We start from the raw sequence: 21,185 nt of genomic DNA, 5'->3' as shown, positions 1-21,185 counted from the left end.
TTTGCATTTCAAAAGTAGTTTGTGTTAGAAGGTATGGCCAGTAAGAAGAAGAAAATAGTCATCGTGGGGTTTGTATGCTACGTACTCATCTAGTACTCGAAAGAAAAATCGCACAGTGCCTGTAAAATAATAAGTAAAACGCAATGGGTAATAACTGACAATAATGAACATAGTAGAACCAATCTACGCCTAGAGTGTTTGTTGACACAATTCTTCCCTGCCTTATGCACTTTTTCAAGAGGCCTACTTTTTTTCTGAAGTGGTTTCTGAACTCGCAAGGGAACCTCCCAATCGCACCCCCCTCAGATTTAGTTATAAGTTGGCACAGTGGACAGGCCTTGAAAAACTAAACACAGATCTATTGAGAAAACAGGAAGAAGTTGTGTGGAACTATGAAAAAATAAGTAAAATATACAAACTGAGTAGTCCATGTGCAAGATAGGCAACATAAAGGATAGTATGAGCTCAGGAGCGCCGTGGTCTCGTGGTTAGCGTGAGCAGCTGCGGAATGAGAGGTCCTTGGTTCAAGTCTTCCCTTGGGTGAAAAGTTTACTTTCTTTATTTTCGCAAAGTTATAATCTGTCCGTTCATTCATTGACGTCTCTGTTCACTGTAATAAGTTTAGTGTCTGTGTTTTGCGACCGTACCGCAAAACCGTGCGATTAGTAGACGAAAGGACGTGCCTCTCCAATGGGAACTGAAAACATTTGATCGCAAGGTCATAGGTCAACCGTTTCCTCCACAGGAAAACACGTCTGATATATTCTATACGACACTGGTGACGGCATGTGCGTCACATGACAGGAATATGTTGTCTACCCACCTAACTTGTACACTTGGCGAATGGGTAAAAAGATTCTTCTACCTTGCCCGATTTAGGTTTTCTTGTGAATGTGATAATCACTCCAAAAAATTGATGAAAATATAAGCGTTTGTTACATAAACTGAAAATAAAAAGTTAAACTTTTCACCCGAGGGTAGGCTTGAACCAAGGACCTCTCATTCTGCAGCTGCTCACGCTAACCACAGGACCACGGCGCTCCCGAGCTCGCATTAGCCTTGATGTTGCCTATCATACACATGGACTACTCAGTAGGTATATTTTGCTTATTTTTTCGTAGTTCCACACAACTTCTTCCTGTTTTCTCGATTGATCTGTATTCAGTTTTTCAAGGCCTTATCCACTGTGCCAACTTATAACTAAATCTGAGGGGGGTGCGATGGGGAGGTTCCCTTGTCAGTGAAGGTATTTTAAATCTGGCTTGTGACTCCAAGGAAACCCCTATTTTCGCTTTCCTTTATGAAACACACATACCATTTGGCTTGCTTTCTCCATGTAAAAACAGTTCATTACTAAATATGTCAATGTTAGTACTTAGAATTCTTGCTCACGTCAGGAAATGCCGTCTGCTTGAAAGTTTTTTAGATATTGCCTCTGCATCCACCTAGAAAATTCTGATAATTCTCTTAGTTACCATGTCGTCTGTGGTATTATTAAATATAATTTTCTTTATTGTCACAAATATTTGACTTCCTTCTGAATACATTGCAATATATGAAGTTGTGGCTATCGTGACACCTGAGAACACAGCTGTTTCTATCTGAATACGAACCAGATTTCGCTTCTTTAGGAATGTGAGAATGTTACAATGTCTCTTGCTTCCAAATACATCATCCGTGCACCACACTCTCATTGACTGCGTAGAACCAGCAGCTGACACACCACATTTTGTTCCCATTATATGTTAAGATGAGCCTCGACAACATTGCCGCATGAATTACTTAAGTACACCACTAACTCCAATCCAGACATTTACCATCTCCTGCAGAAATGAATACTATAGTTGAGTATTTGTTAAATTTTAAAGTCGATCTACAAATGGATCCAGGCAAACTGCTGTTTAAACATGGTAGAAGTTTTTTTGAAAGGTCAAAGTAAACTGTATACTTTTTCTTGGTTGGCAGCATGACATAATCTGCTGCCCGTGCACCACTCCTCTCCCTGAACTCATTCTAGTTCTAAGCCAAGCTGGTAGCACTGTTCCCCCTCCCACCGTTCTGTAGTGCTGTGCTCAAGCAGCTGTGAAACATGGACTGCAATATCTTCTAATGTGTAAGTCATGTCTAAGGGCAGCAACTAAAAAGTAAATAAAAGATCGAAATCACCATTCATTCTAATTCCAGAACTTCGCTTGTCCCGACATCTACTGATACCTGTTGGTACTATTTCCATGATCGGTCCTGTAACTGTAATTTGTTGTGTAAACAGTTAACAGTTTAGTACTATTCATTTAGCTTGTTAGACATTTCAATCTGGATTAATTTTCCATGTTTCATCCCAGTGCTGCCTCCATGTTGTAAAGCAGATCAAAAGTCTGGGAAAGTTTGTACCTGATATTCTAATATGTGAACCACAACAGATTTTTTCATTTGCAACCCACTTAGTAAATCATTACCATCTCTCATAATAAAATAATGGACAAATTTGTATTTTAAGCAGAGCAGTAGACTGTTCTAGTGGCTAAGTAATAGTTTCTCGCATATCCCTTCCACTAACAAATGTGATGTGATTGTTAGAACAACATTGATACTGAGAGTGCTTCAGCGTATTGGGAAATCTGGAGCCTGTATGAATGTGAATATTGCTTGCTCAGCTCTACCCTTCACTATTCTTTAAAATGAATGTGTTAATGATCTCAGTAGTCAAAGCATCATCTGTAAATGTAAGACTACTTTTACATTGTCTATTAAACAATGTGAAAATGTTAATCTCAGCTGCAATTCTTCAATCTACGATTATAAGATGAAACAGTATTTTTCAAATGACAAATTAGGTTTATTGGGGAAATACGGTAGTAAATGTTTATCCTTGGAATGTTTTCAGTAATGGAACTTTGACAACATTCAGGGAGGTTTTTAAATCTGATCTTTATTTTATTATTACAAAGCAGTTACTAGCTGCCATTCTTACTGTGTAGTTATTTCAAATTAATATTGAATGCAAAATTTTTATTGATAAGTGTCCGGAAGTGATGGAGATGAGTGATGAGAAATGTCACAGGTATAATTAATATAAAACTTCATCACAGTAAGATTTATTTTAAACTTAGAATGTGTTAACATTAGTGATTCTCCTGAAGATGGCAGACGGATGGATCGCCAAAATATGGAATTGTCAAATTTCGGCTCTGGCAGTAAACACAAGGAGACTATAAAGATTTCAGCGATTGTAGCCTATTCTTAATAAGTGTTACTATTGAATTCTTGATTATGACTTGATTTAGTTTATTATGCATTTAACTGTTTATTATCATTCGTCCTGTACTTCATTCAATACCTTGAAAACTGTCTTGTGACTGTGTGTGGAGATGTTCTGCCCGAAAAATGTTCTGTGACAGAGTGGCGATGACATTGACACATGCATGAATAAAAGGACAAATGGTTCCTCCAAGACCCTGCCTCCCTCGCCAGTACAGGAACACTCTTGGTGCCCCCTGCACACCATTGTTGAGCACTTAAAAAAATGTACCTTTACATCTACATATATCCTTCACAAGCCACTGTGAAGTACATGGTATCCTGTACCAATAAAACCACTGTCCCTCCAGGGATTCCTCTTTGACTTCCTAAAGCATCTCTGTAATACTTGTGTGTTGTTCGAACCTAACTATAACAACTCGAGCAGCCCACCTCTTGATTTGCTTCAGTGTCTTCCTTCTATTTTACCTGATGTGGATCCCAAACACTTAAACAATACTCAAAATGGGTTGCACCAGTATCAAACGCAGTCTCCTCAACAGACTAACACACTTCCCTAAAATTCTCTCAATTAACAGAAATGGGCCATTCGCCTTCCCTACTTACAATCCTTATATACTCGTTCTATTTCATTCCACAACATTATTCATAGATATTTGACATGACTGTGAGAAGCAGCATACTACTAATGCAGTATTCAATCATTATGGATTTGTTTTTGCCACTTACCTGCATTAGCTTATTCTACATTTAGAGCTACCTGCCGGTTGTTATACCAACTACAAATTTTGACAATATCATGACAAGAATAGATTGCTACTTCCCGTATAGAGGAGATGAGTCAAGACAGGTACAACAGACTGCTAAACATTGGAGATTTTCACCAAAAGTCCGCAGCTAGTGGTCTGGCGGCTAGCATTGCTGCCTCTGGATCACAGGGTCCCGGGGTTAGATTCCTGGCTGGGTTGGGAATTTTCTCTGCCTGGGGACTGGGTGTTCATGTTGTCTTAGTCATTTCATCATTGTTTGCCAACGTGGCAAGATTGGACTGTGTACAGGTTGGGACTTCCCCCCCCCCCCCCCCCCCCCCCCACACACACACACACACACCACACCACAGCACAGTAGGTGCCTTTGGGAAGGCAACCCCTGGACATGCTGTGCTAACTCCTGATTGTGGGCAACTGTTCAGGCTGCTCACAAAGAGGCACCTAGAAATTGAAGTGAGATTTGTCTCTCCGCAGGTTTGTTTTTAAAGTGCTCAGCAAATGTGTGTGGGTGGCACCAAAGGTGGTCTTAGAGGGACCATCTACAGATTTCTTTATGGGTGTGTCAATGTCACCCTTCCCTCCCGTTCCCCATGGTCATGCTAAGAGTGTGTGAAACAGAAGGGTTGAAATAGCATAAACACTATTGGCTGCTGTGAATCATGTTCAAATTTCGTTCTGTTCCACAGTGCACTGGAAATGATCATTTTTGCCTTTGCAATGGGGGTAAATGGACACCCAAGAGGGAGTGGTTTCATTGATGCCCCAAGGCCGTTTCGTGACAGTTCTTAGCTTCAGTATATCTGAAATGACTCCTGGGACACCTATAAGAAAAATCGCCTTATTTCAATGCTGCACATTGCAGTTCTGACCTGTCGCAAAAAGACATCAAAAGGAGTGAAATGTTAGTAAGAGGAGTGTGATCATCTTCCCATTGTCTGACGTGGTCTACAGTGGCGTTGATCCAAATTGTGGTGCAGTTTGGTGCCAACGTGCCATCACTTACTCACCTCACCTCACCTCACATGAACTACTGTGCTCTGACCCCCCCCCCCCCCACTTCCTTCCTTCCTTTCTTTTTTTTCCCCTTCCCCCTTGCTGTTCAAATCTTCACTGAGTCCAAGGGTGACTTTGCACATCACCAGACTTTTGCCAATCACAGAGGAAGATCCTAGGCACCTTTGAGCCAAATTTTAAATTCACTGATCACAAAGGGAGACAGTTACAGGACTTTGAGAAAGGTATCCTTTAGTTATGTTGTGCAGGGTATTTTGGCTCTAATGTGCAGTCTCCAGCCACATTTACAGTTGTTGTATTTGATGATAGGGAGGAACTATGTTCATAATATATTTTTGCTGTGTGTGACAATATGTAATACCCATTTAGTTACTCAGCATTTGAGACGTGTAATCCAATTCTCTATTATCCTTTGTAGTTGTGTTCTGTGTATGGCTGTTGAAAATATAGGACACATTTAACTTTTCCCTAACATTTTGATACAGCAAACCATTTGAAATCAGTGTATTGAAGTTAAACTGTGATTATAACAATAAAATCGGATGTGAGATCCCTTTAGTAACCATAACCTTATAAATCCTGGGATTGATGTATATACAGGGGGTGTTAAGAAATATGGAAGGACTATGAGAAATGTGCACTTGAACATAAATGCAGATGTTAGGCAAGACTGCAGGTTTCGCAGTTGTATTTGAACGTGTACCTGTGTGTTGTCCTCAGTATGTTGCAATTGTCAGTTGTGGTCAAAACAGTGTTCTGTATGGTTGTGAGTGCATTATGTCTGCTAAGGAATTCAAACATGGGCAAATTGTTGGTGCTTGTATGGTAGGCACTTCCATAACCAAGGTAGCCAAAATGTTTGGTGTTTAAAGAATTTATCACAATCCTCTTCAAAGACAGTCACGATTTCTCAACGTAAACTTTAATCGGCATTGCGACTTACCATGCTCTGGGACAATTGAGCAATCCAGGAAAAAACCTGTGAATTTTTGCATCTGGGAGAAAGGGGAAAATCTGGGAATTTGTTTAGGATTCTGGGAAATTTTCATTGTTATAGTTTCCAGTTAAATTTTTGTAATTTTGACTGGTAAGAACTGTATTCTGATACTGCAGAGTAATACTGCAGCAATAAAAAAGAGGAAAAACAAAATAAAACTAGTTAAAAGGAAACCAAAACACAGTGCATACACCACCGTCTCCAATAGCAAAATGTGTCAAAGGCTTTAGGATAAAGCATATGCAATACTTCATAACAAGAAATTGCTTCAACATGCGAGAAGTCACAACTGTTTACATTAGGTTCATTTGAGCAGTTGCCAGTGGGCTCATGCACATGTGCAGTTGAACTGCGTATGAACTTAGCTTTCCCAGCTTCTAGCTACTTAAAAAAAAAATTTTCTGGCCTGCCGAAGCTGCTAGATTTGCGCATGCGTAGAGCAATCTGAATTGAATTGGAGTGGTAAGGGGGCTAGTCTCCAAGTGACCTTTGTTTACCTTTAGTGACTTTGCTGTTTCCTCTTAATTTGCTTTTCATCTCGTGTCAAATGAAAACGAAACTAATCTATGAAGTGAATTAAAATACATTCACATAATTATGGGAAGCTAAAATGTGTTATTGGTTTCACTTCTCTGATTTGATTTTATTTCCACATTTTCGGAAGTTAAACATTAATCACGTTGCAGATCAATGAAGTTATTTTTGTCGGTTTGGTAAAGAAATATGGCTTTCATTAATCTTTTCCGCAGAGGCAGTCACTTGATTTGAAACGAAGTGTTTCATTCCACACTAGTGGCTACTTTTAACTGTTCGCTGAATTTGAAGTACACAGTTTAATCTTCTGGCATCAGTGGCATTATACCATAATACAGAATCAAATGTGAGATAACAGAACCGGTACGCCAAGAAAACTTGCGTCCCGAAAACCACACTGAAAAGCTTCATATCAGGTTGCCTTACATCATTGCAGCTGCACACGCGTAGTAACGCCTGTTTTCTGTTGCTCTGCTGAAAGAAAGAAACCTATTTCTAACAGGTCGCAGGAAAATATTTCCCATGGAGGTTTGAAAAGCATTACTTTCAAAGTGAATTCCTTCTACGCAAGATGAATTGTTAGAGATGGCGATGAGTTTCTTAAATCACAGAGCATTTGACTCTCATTTGAAACTTAAAGCTTAGAGGACCAGCCACTTAGAAGAATTTTGTGCCCAAAAGACAAGAATTTTGTGCCCAAAAGACCAGACATTTATTTCATTATTTAAAATTTTACTAGTGCATTTGTGTAGCTTAGCGACTGACACACACACACACACACACACACACACACACACACACACGTGAAAGGTTAGCTTTTCTTGTAGCTTATTAATCTTAAAGATCAATATTATATGTTAATGCTTTGATTTCCTTGTAGCTACTCTGTGTGTATTAATTGAAACCTTAACTTGTGCTGTGTTTGGTGGAATTACAATTTATACTTTCGTAATACGAAAATGAGCACTGTACATGTTACGCCACATCAAAGGTCTTTCCAAAATGCGTTCCCGCTCTTGTTGGGTTTTGTTTTCTAATTGCCGCAAAGAAGTTCTGCGCCATTTATAAAACCTTAACCACTCAAAGGATTGATAAACTTTACAGTTCCGAGGGAAAGTATATTGTCACTTAATATGGAAAAAATATATGTTCACCTGGGAAAAGTGTAATTTTAACCAGGAAATCCAAGAATTTCTTTTCCTTGTCCGCGTATACACCCTGTAATGGAACAACAGCTGCATAAGTCGTGGCAGAACTGAATCTTGTACTCGTGAACCCTGTCATCACAAAAACTACATGAAGGGAATCCCATATGCAGGGAATTGTAGGGTGAGCTGAAGGAGAACCTGGTGCCGAAGCTATAAAATCTGAACTATGGCACAACAGAAGAATATTGTTCGGTTGGGTAAGTCTTAGTCGCACTGTTTCCAAGCTAATTTTACATCCAAGCATCAAACGAATTTTGTGATGATTTGGGCAGCCATACCATGGTATTTCATGGGCACCATGAATGCTCTGCAATGTCACTTTACTGCCAAGGATTGTGACTGTTTTGGCTGATGAAGTCCATCCCATAGTACAGTGCTTGTTCCCCAATGGTGATGCAGTGTTCAATGCTGACAGGGCCCCTGTTCACACACCTTGCATTGCCCAGGACTGGTTTTATGAGGATGAATTTGTCATCTCTCTGGCCCCCAGTCATCAGATCTCAGTATTGTTGACCTTTTGTAGCCTACTTTGAAGAGCAGAGTGCACGATTCCTATCCACTTGACTCATCATGTGAATTGCCACTATTTTGTGGGAAGAATGGCATAAGATTCTTTTGATAACTGCACAGAACCTATACTTATCCATTCCAAGGTGACTGGAAACTGAAACACCACTGGTTTTATTTTTGTTCATCCCCTTTAAATCCTGAAGACAGACCAATGCTTTTACCCTACTTTGAAGAAACTCGTCAAATTTCTTGATATGCTCGAGAAGATGCTAAACCATCAACTATTCCAATAGCAAGATAATATCCAGTTGGTTATTATTAGAGGAATGACTTCCTACATCCAGATGTTCACCAAACTTATTGTAATTGGTGATCACATTATCTTGGAAGATAGATGCAGTCACTTGCTGCAAACAATTTATATGGCATTAAATGAAGATCACCTAAAATGGTTTCTCAGGCGCAATTATCCTTGTCTAACAGTAAGTTTAGTTTTCTTTCCTCTGCTTACTATCTGTTACAGCTTTGAATGAAGAGGCGTCCCCATCACCAAGTTATTTAGTGTATCTAACACTATACTGGACCTCAGATGAGAACATCCTAACAACTGCAGCAGCCTCCATGTCCCCACTTGAGCCACTATAATTTTTGGAGCATGCTACTGCATGTTTTCTTGCTACAGTATCTCACTGTCTTCATTGTTGTACATGTGCTTCGTTGCACACTGGTGGCAGTATTTAGACATAATTTCTACATCTAAAACTTTACCTGAGTCAATACCAATACAGAGATGTGACAGACAGACACAGAGAGAGAGAGAGAGAGAGAGAGAGAGAGAGAGGGGGGGGGGGGGGGAGTCAGTAACATTTGCAGGAGATTCAGTCGTGAATATCTAACCCAGGATATATTTCTTTTTGGTTACCAGTTCGTTCACTGATTTCTTCATAGAAACTTTGGCAGTATCGCATACAGCATCAGACTTTTTCTTTTTTTTTTTTTTTTTTTTCAAACTGTGCCCAAGATAGAGGCATGTTCAGAAAACCACACAATAAATTACCTCCTTCCCTGCCCGGTCCAAGGTGTCTCGGAGTGTATGCTAACCTAAAATTGCTTTCATAGGTAGCAGTGTCAGTGTTTAAGGAGGAATTCAGAGCCACACAGACTACAAATTAATTTAAAATCACAAGCTATTCCCACTCTTCATTCTTCAGCAACAATCATGTATTCCGTATTTTTACAGCTAACACATGAACATGAAAACTTTATAGCCTGGTGGAGAAGCTCTAAATCAATAAGTCTGAACACAGTGGAATCCATATCATCATCATTCACACACCTGTACAATTCTCCAATCACAAGTTTCGATGCTGAAGCTGAGAGCTTATGTTCTTAATTTCGCACTGCTTCCTCTTTTTTGCTGGTAAACAGATTTCTATGAAACCTCTGTTTCCTAAACAGTTTTCCCACCACCCATTATGCATAAATCCTGACTTGCACGTGAAGGTTCGAGAGTTCAACCTTCCACCTACTAATACGTGTTAGTATTGTCAAAACATAAATAAACCACATGCAAGAAAGATATCAGCCAAAGATATCGAAAGAAAATAGCCTTCACACTGACAAAAATTCCGCTGAAGCAAGCAGTTTCCCAAATGTCAGAAAAGGTGGGAGTGGCTGCCAGGGCAGAATTAAGCAGTTTAACAATTTAAAGTATTTCTAAAGCTGCCACCATGATAAAATTCACAAACATAAATTAAACTGTGTGGATCAAGAAAATATATTGGACAAAAATCCATTACATCTACCCCCCCTTTTAAGGAATAAATGAGTAGTAGACACATCGAAAGTGAGAAGTAAAATGTCTGACCCAGTTTAAGCATCTGAAACAGTTCTTTCACATATTCATTGTTTAGAAAGTCTTGTATGTTGTTCTGTGGAAACAATTTTGTTTACCTAAACTGACTACTCGGCTTGGGAATCTTAATTCAGAATGGCATTGTCACAGGGTCAGGATAAACACATCAGTTTCTATAGCAGAATAAAGGTTTTTTAAAATGTTGTGCTCAGTCACCTTAGAAATGCCTCGCAAACAATTTAAACTTGAATTTGAGTAATTTTTTTAACAATTCTATTTACTCTTTCAATACTTTTCCAAAGGTTTCAATTAATTCATATAAAACTTGGTTTTCAGTGCCCATCTGAACCCCCCTTTGAAGTACAGTACAGGGAAAGAATAATTTTACTTTAACAGTATCCTTTTTTTTTTTTTTTTTTTTTTTTAAGTCTCTTCATTTACATTTAGTTTTGCGTATGTGGTTTTATTGTATTCAGCAGAGTACATTTCTAATGTGACACCTTTATTAGAAACTTTGCAGTTACTGTACTGCAATAGTGAATGAATACGTCATATACTACTAACTTCCTTGTTTGTGACACTATGTTACAGGTACTAGAAATAAGTTTGTGGCAATTTGATTGTGTACTCTGCAGTTAGAGGGAAGTTTTAAAGAATCTGAACCGGTAGACTGTTTTTGAATGCTGACTTGGTAATTGAATCATCTCCTCCTCAAGGGTTAGAAACTACTCTGTGGCATTATTTAATAAATTTTAGGCTTAGAAGAGAAGTTGGATAAGATTTCTACGCCATTTTTGCTGTGAGGTGCTTACATAGCATTTAGAAATGTCTGTTTGAGACTTGGAGCATGGGTGTTTAAATATTGGTGACACTGCTGAAGATATCATGTATAATGCAGACAGGGCAAGTGAAGTTGTGAATTTATAAAACATTCACCATGAACTGCAGTGTTCCTGGATGAAGAGTACAGTATACCTTCCAGAAACTGAAAATGTACTGAAGGTGATGGTGCTGTTTTTTCTGTATTTTTCTCTTTATACATGATGTCTTCAGTTAAGAGAGGTTTAATTTTAGAAACAAGTTATACTCCATTTGTATGTTTCTTTGTTCTAGTCTGAAGTTGTCTTAACTGCTAGGTATATTTCTTCACTTGTTTAAAAGTGCAGCTCTCACAGAATTGAATAGCCTTAATGTTAATACTATTTTCACTTTCAGGAGAAAATTGGTACAGAGTGGTAGTTCATTTATCGTTAGGGTTAAAACATTAAAAAATGACTGAATCATTTTATAAACTTCTGTAAATAGGAGTAATATTCCTTATCTTAGGTTAATATTTACTGTTTAAATATTTTTTCACAGCCATGCAGACAAATCTCTCAGTACTACAAAGTGTTAAAATTGTGTGTTCTTGCAGGATCTGCCAAATGCAATGAATGCAGCAGAAATTACGGACAAACTTGGCCTGCATTCACTGCGCAACCGAAATTGGTACATACAAGCCACTTGTGCCACAAGTGGAGATGGCCTCTACGAGGGTCTCGACTGGCTGTCCAACCAACTGAAGAATGCCAACCGCTAGGTGCCATATGAACTGTGCTTGGCGGATGATTGTGGTGAACTCAGATGCTGCTATCCTTTACTGGCAAACTTTCAGTCAATCACTTGCTCTTCTCATTTACTGTTTCCATCAAAATTCCAACAAGTCAGGGTCAAAAAGTTAACACCCTGTATTTTTTCCAATAGTGTTCCAAAGCAGTCATTTTGCTTACGTTGGGATGTGGTAAGTGATTCCTGCAAGTTTGCATGCAAGGGTTTGCCTCCAGGTTTCGTATCCTGCAGAAGTGTGTAAGTGCGTGGACTCACGGACTCACTGGTAACTGTGACCATAGACACTGTGCAGCGTGTTGTGTTTTTGTTTTTGCGGACTTGTAAAGCGGCAGTCTGTTGCCAGGGTGGGGACCAGTGAAGGGAAAGGCTGTGTCCCCATTCTTTGCGCTCCTCCTGTGTTTCGAATCACATTTTAAAAAGAGATAAGAGGTGATAGTGAAACTGTTATCCCTTTTTACATGGGAGAAGTGCACAGCATAATAGGTTTGTCGATTCAAACTTTTGTGTTTATTCTGATATGTGAGTTACAGATGTATATTAATGGAAAAAATTAGAAAGTTCAGAACTGCCAATTCATAAAGTTACTTAATCCTCTCCCCAGGCAGGTTGTTGGTGGTAGTGATGCAAGTTCTTTACAGCTTATGAAAAATGGAAAACTGGATATTGGGTGGGTGCTGCTGTCATGCTATGTGCCTACTGTTTGTGCTGAGTTTTATTCCTTTCTTATCATTCATTTATTTAAATACCAACACAGTGCATGTAAAGTCTGTAGTATTAGCCTGAAACTAACAACAAGTGTTGATAGTTCAGAGTGCGGCTGATATTTGCAGTTGTTAACAGAGCATTTTTTGCAGGAGGGAGATGGGTGTAAGTACTGAAGAACAATAATGGACAAGAAAAATGAATGTTTGTGATGTGAGAGTAAAGGTGTTGGAAGTTTTAAGACATTTCTGATCTTTCAAAGCATGTTCTGTAATTTAGTATTTAAGTTTATTAAGAAGCATATGACAAATGTAGGGTATTAAGGAAATTTTTTCACATTCCGCTTTGTTTTGTATTAAAAAATTTGCAGCACTTGTCCAATCCTTGTTATACTATTATCCCTTAATTTAAAAGCCATAGTCCTTGTGATTGGAAGATATTCAGCAGCACAGCCATACATCGATAAAATGGGAGACTGCATTCTCTGTCACCCCAAGGTGACATGCAGAAATTAAATCGTGTTTTTTCAGAAAGAGATGCAGTCTCTGAGAGACCTGGTTATGGAAGGGTATACAGACAAAATTGCTAGATATCTATTTTTTGCAGTTAATGCCTTTAAAATTTGAACTTTCCTTGGAAATACATGAAACAAAGGGAATCTAAAATTATGTATGTATGCCTGCATACTTGTGAACAAATATTGTATTTGTGCTTAATTGCCTTCTTGTATTAAATTCATCCCTCTTAATTTATTTTTAAATGCCTTATTTCATTGTTACATTTTCTTGTCCTAACAAGACTGTTGGACTTTATTCTATAAAAAAAATCAGCCATTTCTTTCTAATGAATATCATTTATTGATGTGCATGTTGTATAGAGATTTGGAACTTCCTGTTTGACTAGTTGCAGTATGTGAAGAGTATTTTACAAGCAGAGGTGTTCGACAAAAATGTCAGTGAGTGGTGGAGCGAGTTTGTGCTTCTTAAATATGAAAACAGTTTTATCTAACAAGCATTATGAACAGTTGAATTGAGATTGTATGTAGTGCGGCAGAACTTTTAAGATGTGTAAATAGGCAGAAATAAGTAATTAAATATGAAAATTGAGACTTACACATCAGAGGGATAGCAACAGGATATACAGTTTGTGTTGAGAAACTCTTTTCCCCTTAATTTTAATAACTGGCTTGAAACTATCTTTTATGTAGTACATAAAAAGTAGAAAATTAGTTATATTTAAGGAAAGTAATCAAAATAAAGCTATAAATGAAGGTCTGTTAACCAAATGAAAACAAATGGTCATATACATACAGTAAGAGCTCAAATTTCAGGGACCAGATAGTATTTGATCTTCAGATGAAATAAAGGGGAGAAAATGATTCTAATAAAGATTTATGTAGGAAAATCACTAGAGATGTTGGATTAAGGAAGAACAGTAATTTATGATATGAGGAATTGCCCTCTCATGTACTATTTACTGAGGAACCTCCAGTTTCGAAAGTTTTCAGTTTTAATAATGGGGCGATTCACAGTTCATAGGAACCATCTCTTGTCACTGGGATGAAACATCCAAGATGTAGTGTTGACACACACAGGCTTGCTAGTCGACTTTTGTAGTATACTTTAAATGTATGACTAGCAACACTTACAAAAAGAACGAAAATAACTTAGAAATTAAGAAGTGTAAATGTAAAACAAAATTTTATTAGATTTATAATACAAATTTTACGAAAGGTATAAAATTTCAATTAGATAATTCTGAATCACTATCACTAGATTCCTTGTTGCTCAATTCTTAGTACAGTCAGTCATCCACTGCACCATCTAATTCATTCAATATTGAACATTTCTTAAATGCCCAATTTGGATTACACTTCCATGCATCATCAGTTCATTGGTACACTTTTTGCGCATTTTACATGTCCCGTTTTGAAAGCCTGTCAATTTATATGCATAAGTCAGAACAGACGTTGAGTGGTTGCAGAGTTGCTGTCAACCTGCCTAGAACTACTGCCAAGTAAGTTTTGCTATCTAACAATTTTCATTTTACTGAGGTGGTGTATGGCCTGTGTACGCATCTAACACCAATCAGACTGTGTAAACCAAGCATTACAGCAGGGCAACGACTCTGTGCAAGTCTAATCCATTCAGCAGCATGTCCATCAAAAAGCACCCACTCTCATTTGCTCAGAAAATTAGTGTTTTAAACATTCCAGATTTTGGTGAAGTACTTCACTATGAAAAGGAGTCCATCTGCAGTGCAAGCAAGTATGGCGGACATACACTTTTTCTCAAACACCCCCCCCCCCCCCCCCCCCCCCCCGATGTAAGAATACTTACAATTTTTCGCAGCTTCTGCGAATTGAAGTACACCTCTGAAGTGAAAAACCTCAGCACTTTATAAAAAGGACCAATGCAGTTGTGGCTAGCTGTAAAATTTTCGATTTTTTGCACGTGAGCAATCTGTTGTGCCTTGTCATTCTTGAAGTTCTTCTTATGTACGGAATGTTAGATGAGGGTTTCGGATTGCAGCCAGATCACGTTGACTTATTGCCACGATATTTCAGCTGGCAATTGTCCAGCCATTTTCAGGTGAGTGCCCGTCACTGGAAACTGCAAGTTCTGGCGCGAAAATGTATGCGCATTGCCGGCCATCACAGGAGCGTCCTCTATCGAAACTCGCACTCTCTGGAAATACTGTTCAGGGGCATGTGTAAAGGTGAAAACTACATGTCCGCCCTCTGTTGGAATGCACACTTGCATCGCTAAAATCAGATGTCAAATGTTGCCGAACGTCATTATGAATAAACTGTCTTCTCTCGGAAGAAGTTAGAGGGATCAGCGGGTCCCAAGCCTTGTCCATTTGAAAACCCCTGTCATGGTTTATAAGATTGGCGTATCTTCCACAGATTCTTTAATTACTCAATCCCAAAAAGTTTTCGCTGGGGCCAAAACTTTTGTGGCTGAAAAATCCATAGCGTGTTCTGTGGTAATAAAAATGCTCAGCTGCGGCCAACTTACTGGGATGTGAAAGGAGAGTGTGGCGTTAATGTTCAGCACACCTTTCATGTATTGTGCATGTTGTCTGATGTAAGCCTTGCCACACTGGCAAGGAATTTTGTAGATCCCAGCCTTCCACAGACCTGTATAGTCCTTTACTGAACCTAGAAGGGCATCAATCTTTGCTGGTGGCCAGAAGATTACTTTAACTTCATGTTTCCTGAGGATTCTGCCTACTTTAGATGAAAGGTTGCCGACGTAGGGAACAAATGCCCTGGTCTTGAATGGCTCCTTATCTTCTTGATGATGTTGGTGTTTCTTCCTTCTTAGCGCTGTTCTAATGTGATGTGGAGCGTAACCATTGCCTCTGAACACTGACTCTAGATGTTCCAGCTTCTCCGTAAAGCTGTCTCCATCAGAAACAACAAGAACACTTCATAAACTACTGGCGTCCTTAGAATGTTGGTGCACGAGGCTCGTGTTCCTGTTTTTTTGCTATAAAGCTGATGCCGGGAACTTGCAGTTTCCAGTGTCACACTCACCTGAAGATGGCTGGACAATTGCCTGCCGAAATATTGTGGCAAGAAGTCAGTGTGATCCGGCTGCAGTCCTGAAACCTCGTCGAACATTCATGTGCCTTAATTTTTAAAACTTTTGCCATCACAGGCAGGCATTTCTTTGTGGCTGCAAAGCAGGCCTATGTAGTGCTCCTTATATTTGACAGCAAAAGTTAGTTGTGGCAGCTCCTAGGGTCATATTTCAGAACATCCATTCGCTTTGCACTCAGTGAAGTCATATGGGGTTTTTGGATCCTGAAAACTGGAAAAAAAAAAACTGATTGAGATTCGGGTATGTGTTTGCAGAATAATGTGGTTGGTAGATGCGCAGTTGGTGAGACTTGCATGAGGGAGAGCAGTAGTGATGGTGGTTGTGGGCATCCACTGTAGGGGAAATGCCGAGTGTTGGGGGAAATTTGGTTGTGAAATGAAGCCTATTCTTGTATTTTTTGTAGACATTAGGTGGAGCCCCTGCTGCCCAAACTTGCATGGTGACAGTTCGAAAAGATCTTCTGTCACCTCTGCTTTGGTTAGTATCAAAAGAATTCTGCTGAAAATGCAACAAATGCCGTTATTTATTTTTGCCTAACTTGTTGATCATTTGTAACTCACCAGTGTAGCAACATGAGTGGCGAGTTGTGGAAAAAAACTTATATTTCTCTTGTCAAGTTAAAATTTGCTTCTTTTGCCAGAACAGTCACTCCACTAAAGCAGAGTGAGCGGGCATAATTTGAGAGAATTCTGAAACAGTTATTCATTAAGTTTACTAACTGAGGAAAAGTATGGTCAATATTGCATGAAAAGCACATCCTCGGTACAAAAATAGATGTGCAATGTCTTCTCTTATGTTCCAAAACTCTTAGATTTTCTCGTTTCACCAACTATCAGTGACACTTAAAAATTATATTCTTCCATCAAAAAGTCTGTAGTTCGTGGACTAACATGGTAGTAATAAAAATTGTCATAATAACCATATGCCAAGGTTATGTCAACTTCACCTCTGTTTGCCAAAGTCTCGTTCCAGTATCTCAAGCCATTCATGAAATGCGAAGAACATTGTGGATATTTCATTATGGCTTTATCAGTGACGTGATCGCAAATGAGTCTGCTACTTCAGATCAATTTTCTTGAGATTGGTGATAGAGCTATCCACCCAGATCTAAAGAAAACTTCAATATGTTGGCTAAATTTCATATGCAGCAACATACACTGAAGAGTGAAAGAATCTGATACATATGTCTGATATCGTGTAGGGCCCCCATGACCATGCATAAGTGCCGCAACATGACATGGGAATGACTAGACTGTTGGAAGTAGTTATGGAGGGATTTGACACCATGAATCCTGCAGGGCTGTCCTTAAATCTGTACGAGTAAGAGTGGGGTGGAGATATCTTGTGAACAGCAAGGTGCAAGGCATCCCAGATACACTAAATAATGTTCATGTCTGGGGAGTTTGGTGGCTAGCGGAAGTGTCTAAACTCAGAAGGGTGCTCCTGGAGCCACTCTGTAGCAATTCTGGACTTGTGGGGTGTTGCATTGTCCTGCTGGAATTGCCCAAGTCTGTCGGAATGCGCAATGGACATGAATGGATGGATGTCATCAGACAGGATGCTTCATGTCACCAGTCAATCTTATGTAGACGCATCAGGGGTCCTATATCACTCAAACTGCATATGTCCCACATCATTACAGAGCCGCCTCCAGTTTGAACAGTCCCCTGCTGACGTGCAGGATCCATGGATTCATGAGGTTGTCTCCATACCTATACATGTTCATCCACTCGATATGTTTTTAAATGGACTTGTCCAATCGGGCAATGTTTCCAGTCAACAGTCCAGTGTTGCTGTTGATGGGCCCAGGCAAGGCGTAAAGCGTTGTCGTGCAGTCATCATCAAGGGCAAGTGGGCTTTTGGCTCCGAAAGCCCATATTGATGATGTTCTGTTGAATTGTTCGCACGCTGACGCATGGCTCAGCAGTGAAATCTGCAGCAATTTGCGGAAGGGTTGCACTTCTGTCACTTTGGAAAGATACTCTTCAGTCATCGTCGGTCATCTTCTTGCAGGATGCTTTTCTGGCCACAGCAATGTCAGAGATTTGCTGTTTTAGCGGATTCCTGATATTTACGTTACACTCGTGAAATAGTCATATGGGAAAATCGCCACTTCATCACTACCGCGGAAATGCTGTCCCCCATCGCTCGTGTGCCGACTATAACACCACATTCAAACCGAATTACATCTTAATAACCTACCATTGTAGCAGCAGTAACTGATCTAACAACTGTGTCGGACACTTGCTGTCTCATATAGGTGTTGCCGACCACAGTGGCTTAGTTTGCCTGTTTGCATCTCTCTGTATTTGAATAAGCATGCCTATGCCTGTTAGCAGCCTTCAGTTTTCATCGCAGAATTTTTCGAATTTTGTGCTGTCTTACTTAAATGCCAACATCACTGTCTGACAGTTAATGAAATAGAAGGCACGTCATTATAAAGCTGATGCAGACATATAAAGCTGTAAGTAATGCAAAAATGAATTTTTTTATAAAGTAGTTTCTGTAGTTTGATAAAGATTGCAGGTCATCCACCTTGATTCTGAGTTCGCAGCCCATTGACGACTGGCCGAAAGCAGGCAAACAATGTTGGCTGGCTTCCCCTTCTGAACAAACAGCTGAACTTTCCCAGCACTTTCGGCGAAAATTGGTCACTGCACATTGGCCCTGTATCCTGTGCGAACTGTGCCTGCCATCCCCATAGTTAACAAAATGTGTTTTCAGCAGAGATTGATTTCGAAAACTATGGAACTTTGCAAATCAATAGTGTGTGTGTGTGTGTGTGTGTGTGTGTGTGTGTGTGTGTGTGTGTGTGTGAGAGAGAGAGAGAGAGAGAGAGAGAGAGGAATGTGGTTATAGACCTGTCTCTAAAAGGAACAGGTACCATTAAATACACAACAATGGCACATGCAATTATTAAAGGTAGAAACATCAAAGATTTCTAAAATGTTCAGTAGATCTTTTCATAGCCTAAGTCTTTAAAGGGATTGTTGAAAGATTCAGTACTGTGTGTGTACATTTATTACAGTCATTGGTGAGAATGTAAATTTAATGAAGGCATTAAGTCTGTTAACTAATATTTCTGGTAATGTGAAGAGTATTGACCGCTCTGTACCACTGACAAAACTTGCAGCCACAAGGTAGTGTAGAATATTGTTACAAACTATCACATATTTCCAAACTAACACACTTTAAAAATGAAAAGCCTACACACACACACACACACACACACACACACACACACACACACACACAGGAAGAGGAAATAGGTTGGAGGGCTGGGGAGCTCACCCAGATCACAAGTTAAGAGATGCATGCATTTTGAGAGGAGAGAAAGTATATCGAGGGAAAAGATGTCAGTAGGTCAGATGGTGCATCAGTAAGCATTGTACCATTGTCAGTTATATTGAGAAGTAAAGATGGAAACACAAGGAAACAGCAATTGCTGAGAATAACAGTGTGAGATGAGGGGAGGAGAAAATTAATGGCATAAAAGCTATTGTGTTAATCTGTTCTGTTTATCAGCTGTGCTAGTATTTGCACCTTACAAAGGTAAGTTTTTGGCTACTCCAGATAGCAAACATAACATATTTGTGTTACATGCAGAGTTGTTAAGCTTCTGTATAGTTTAAGCATGAAAGATAAATCTTACAGCAAATGATGCGAAATTTTCAGCCAACTTAAAGGTATGTAGAATACTGAATGGTCGTTTGGAGAATGTCTCTGTGTGTCAACAACATTATGGCACAAATAATATGCTGCTGTACTTTCTCTTCGCATATGTTCTCAAGTCATGGGTGTATCTTTTTTATTGAGTATATCGTATGTGTCGTGTACCAAGAAAAGGTAGTAAAGAAACTGGTCCATATTCTGAATATACCTATTTTATGATGCTACCCCCCCCCCCCCCTTGAAGTGGGACCCCAGAAACACTTAGTGAGGTGAACACAATAATAAATGAGGCAAAGTGAATTGCAGTGGGATACTTGGAGCAAACTGTGGAACAGAAAAGAGTACTCACTGATTGGCATTTCACTCAATCATATATGTAGACAAATGATGTGAGGGTTGGTGTAGGAAACTGACCTCCTGCTGCTGTTGCCACTACCACCACATATGCAAAGTACAAGGATCACAGTTAGCTGGAATTGGTTTGTGGTCTAGGAAAGTGTTTTGCAAAGCAATTGGGTACTAATTGATACCTAAGAGGACCATTGGCTGGAGAGTGATAGAACTAGGAAGCCTGGATATCATTTGGAAATAGGCTGTGATTGATTTTGCCCTTCTTACCTAATGTGGTGGACTCGGAGCAGGGGAATGTCACACTTTAGTATCCAGAAGTGGCACCACCCCCATCCAAAGGGGATGTTCTATGGGCGCAGTGGAGAGACCAGGACCACCAGCTGAACATGCCTTGCAGTTATTTCATTTAATAATTCATTGCCAGTCTTTCAAATATATGAATGAACACGCATGCACGCACGCAGAGATATATATATGAGGCACTGAGAGCACAAGCGGACTAACCCACACTTTTTGTGAATTTGAGGTATTGACATGTTGTGATAACAGTATACGAGTATTATGCAATGCATGTTGATCTGTTTGTTTATCTGAAGGTTTGTCTAATGTAGCAACGTAAACATTGCTGTTGCACTCAACCGCCGATAGATACCGTTGAGAGCAGGAGTGGACTATGCGTCATAGTCCATTTGTGCTCTATGCTCTCCATCCACTGCCATTGCGCGTGACGCCGGCGAACGAAAGACTTGTGTATTTAGTGTGGAACAACGTATTGGACCAGTGACCACGTGGACGTGTATTTCAGTTGATCAGCATGGCAGCCCCTGCGAAAAGCGTGGAGGAGCAATTGGAAGGTTAGTTTTTATTGTGTTCCATTCCTTTTTTGCGGATAACATTGTCGATTGTACACTAACGCGTTCATATGCAAACACGTCTAGATGTACCGTATCTCGAATGGTGACTTTGTTCAGAAAATGCAGGTTGTTTTCCATACGAAAACAGAATGACATACAAACAATACTTTATGTATTGCTATTTTGTGTAATCAAGTAACGATCACTTGTAATGTTATGTGTACAACAATGTTTTACCGCCCGC

The 21,185-nt window shown here is 39.5% G+C and overlaps 1 protein-coding gene across 1 annotated transcript in view; it reads left to right on the top strand.

Moving 5' to 3' along the window:
• LOC126253430 (ADP-ribosylation factor 1) overlaps nt 1–13,204 on the top strand; it is a 50,477-nt gene extending 37,273 nt beyond the window's left edge. Inside the window, exon 5 of the mRNA XM_049954764.1 lies at nt 11,561–13,204. Within this exon, the coding sequence (XP_049810721.1) occupies nt 11,561–11,725 (165 nt within the window). The 3' untranslated portion in view covers nt 11,726–13,204. The remainder of the gene's footprint in view (nt 1–11,560) is intronic.
• Nucleotides 13,205–21,185: the final 7,981 nt, after the last annotated feature.

Source organism: Schistocerca nitens, chromosome 4 (genome assembly GCF_023898315.1).
Source record: "Schistocerca nitens isolate TAMUIC-IGC-003100 chromosome 4, iqSchNite1.1, whole genome shotgun sequence".
NCBI classification, from domain to species: domain Eukaryota; kingdom Metazoa; phylum Arthropoda; class Insecta; order Orthoptera; family Acrididae; genus Schistocerca; species Schistocerca nitens.
This window is presented reverse-complemented; position numbering and strand designations above follow the sequence as displayed.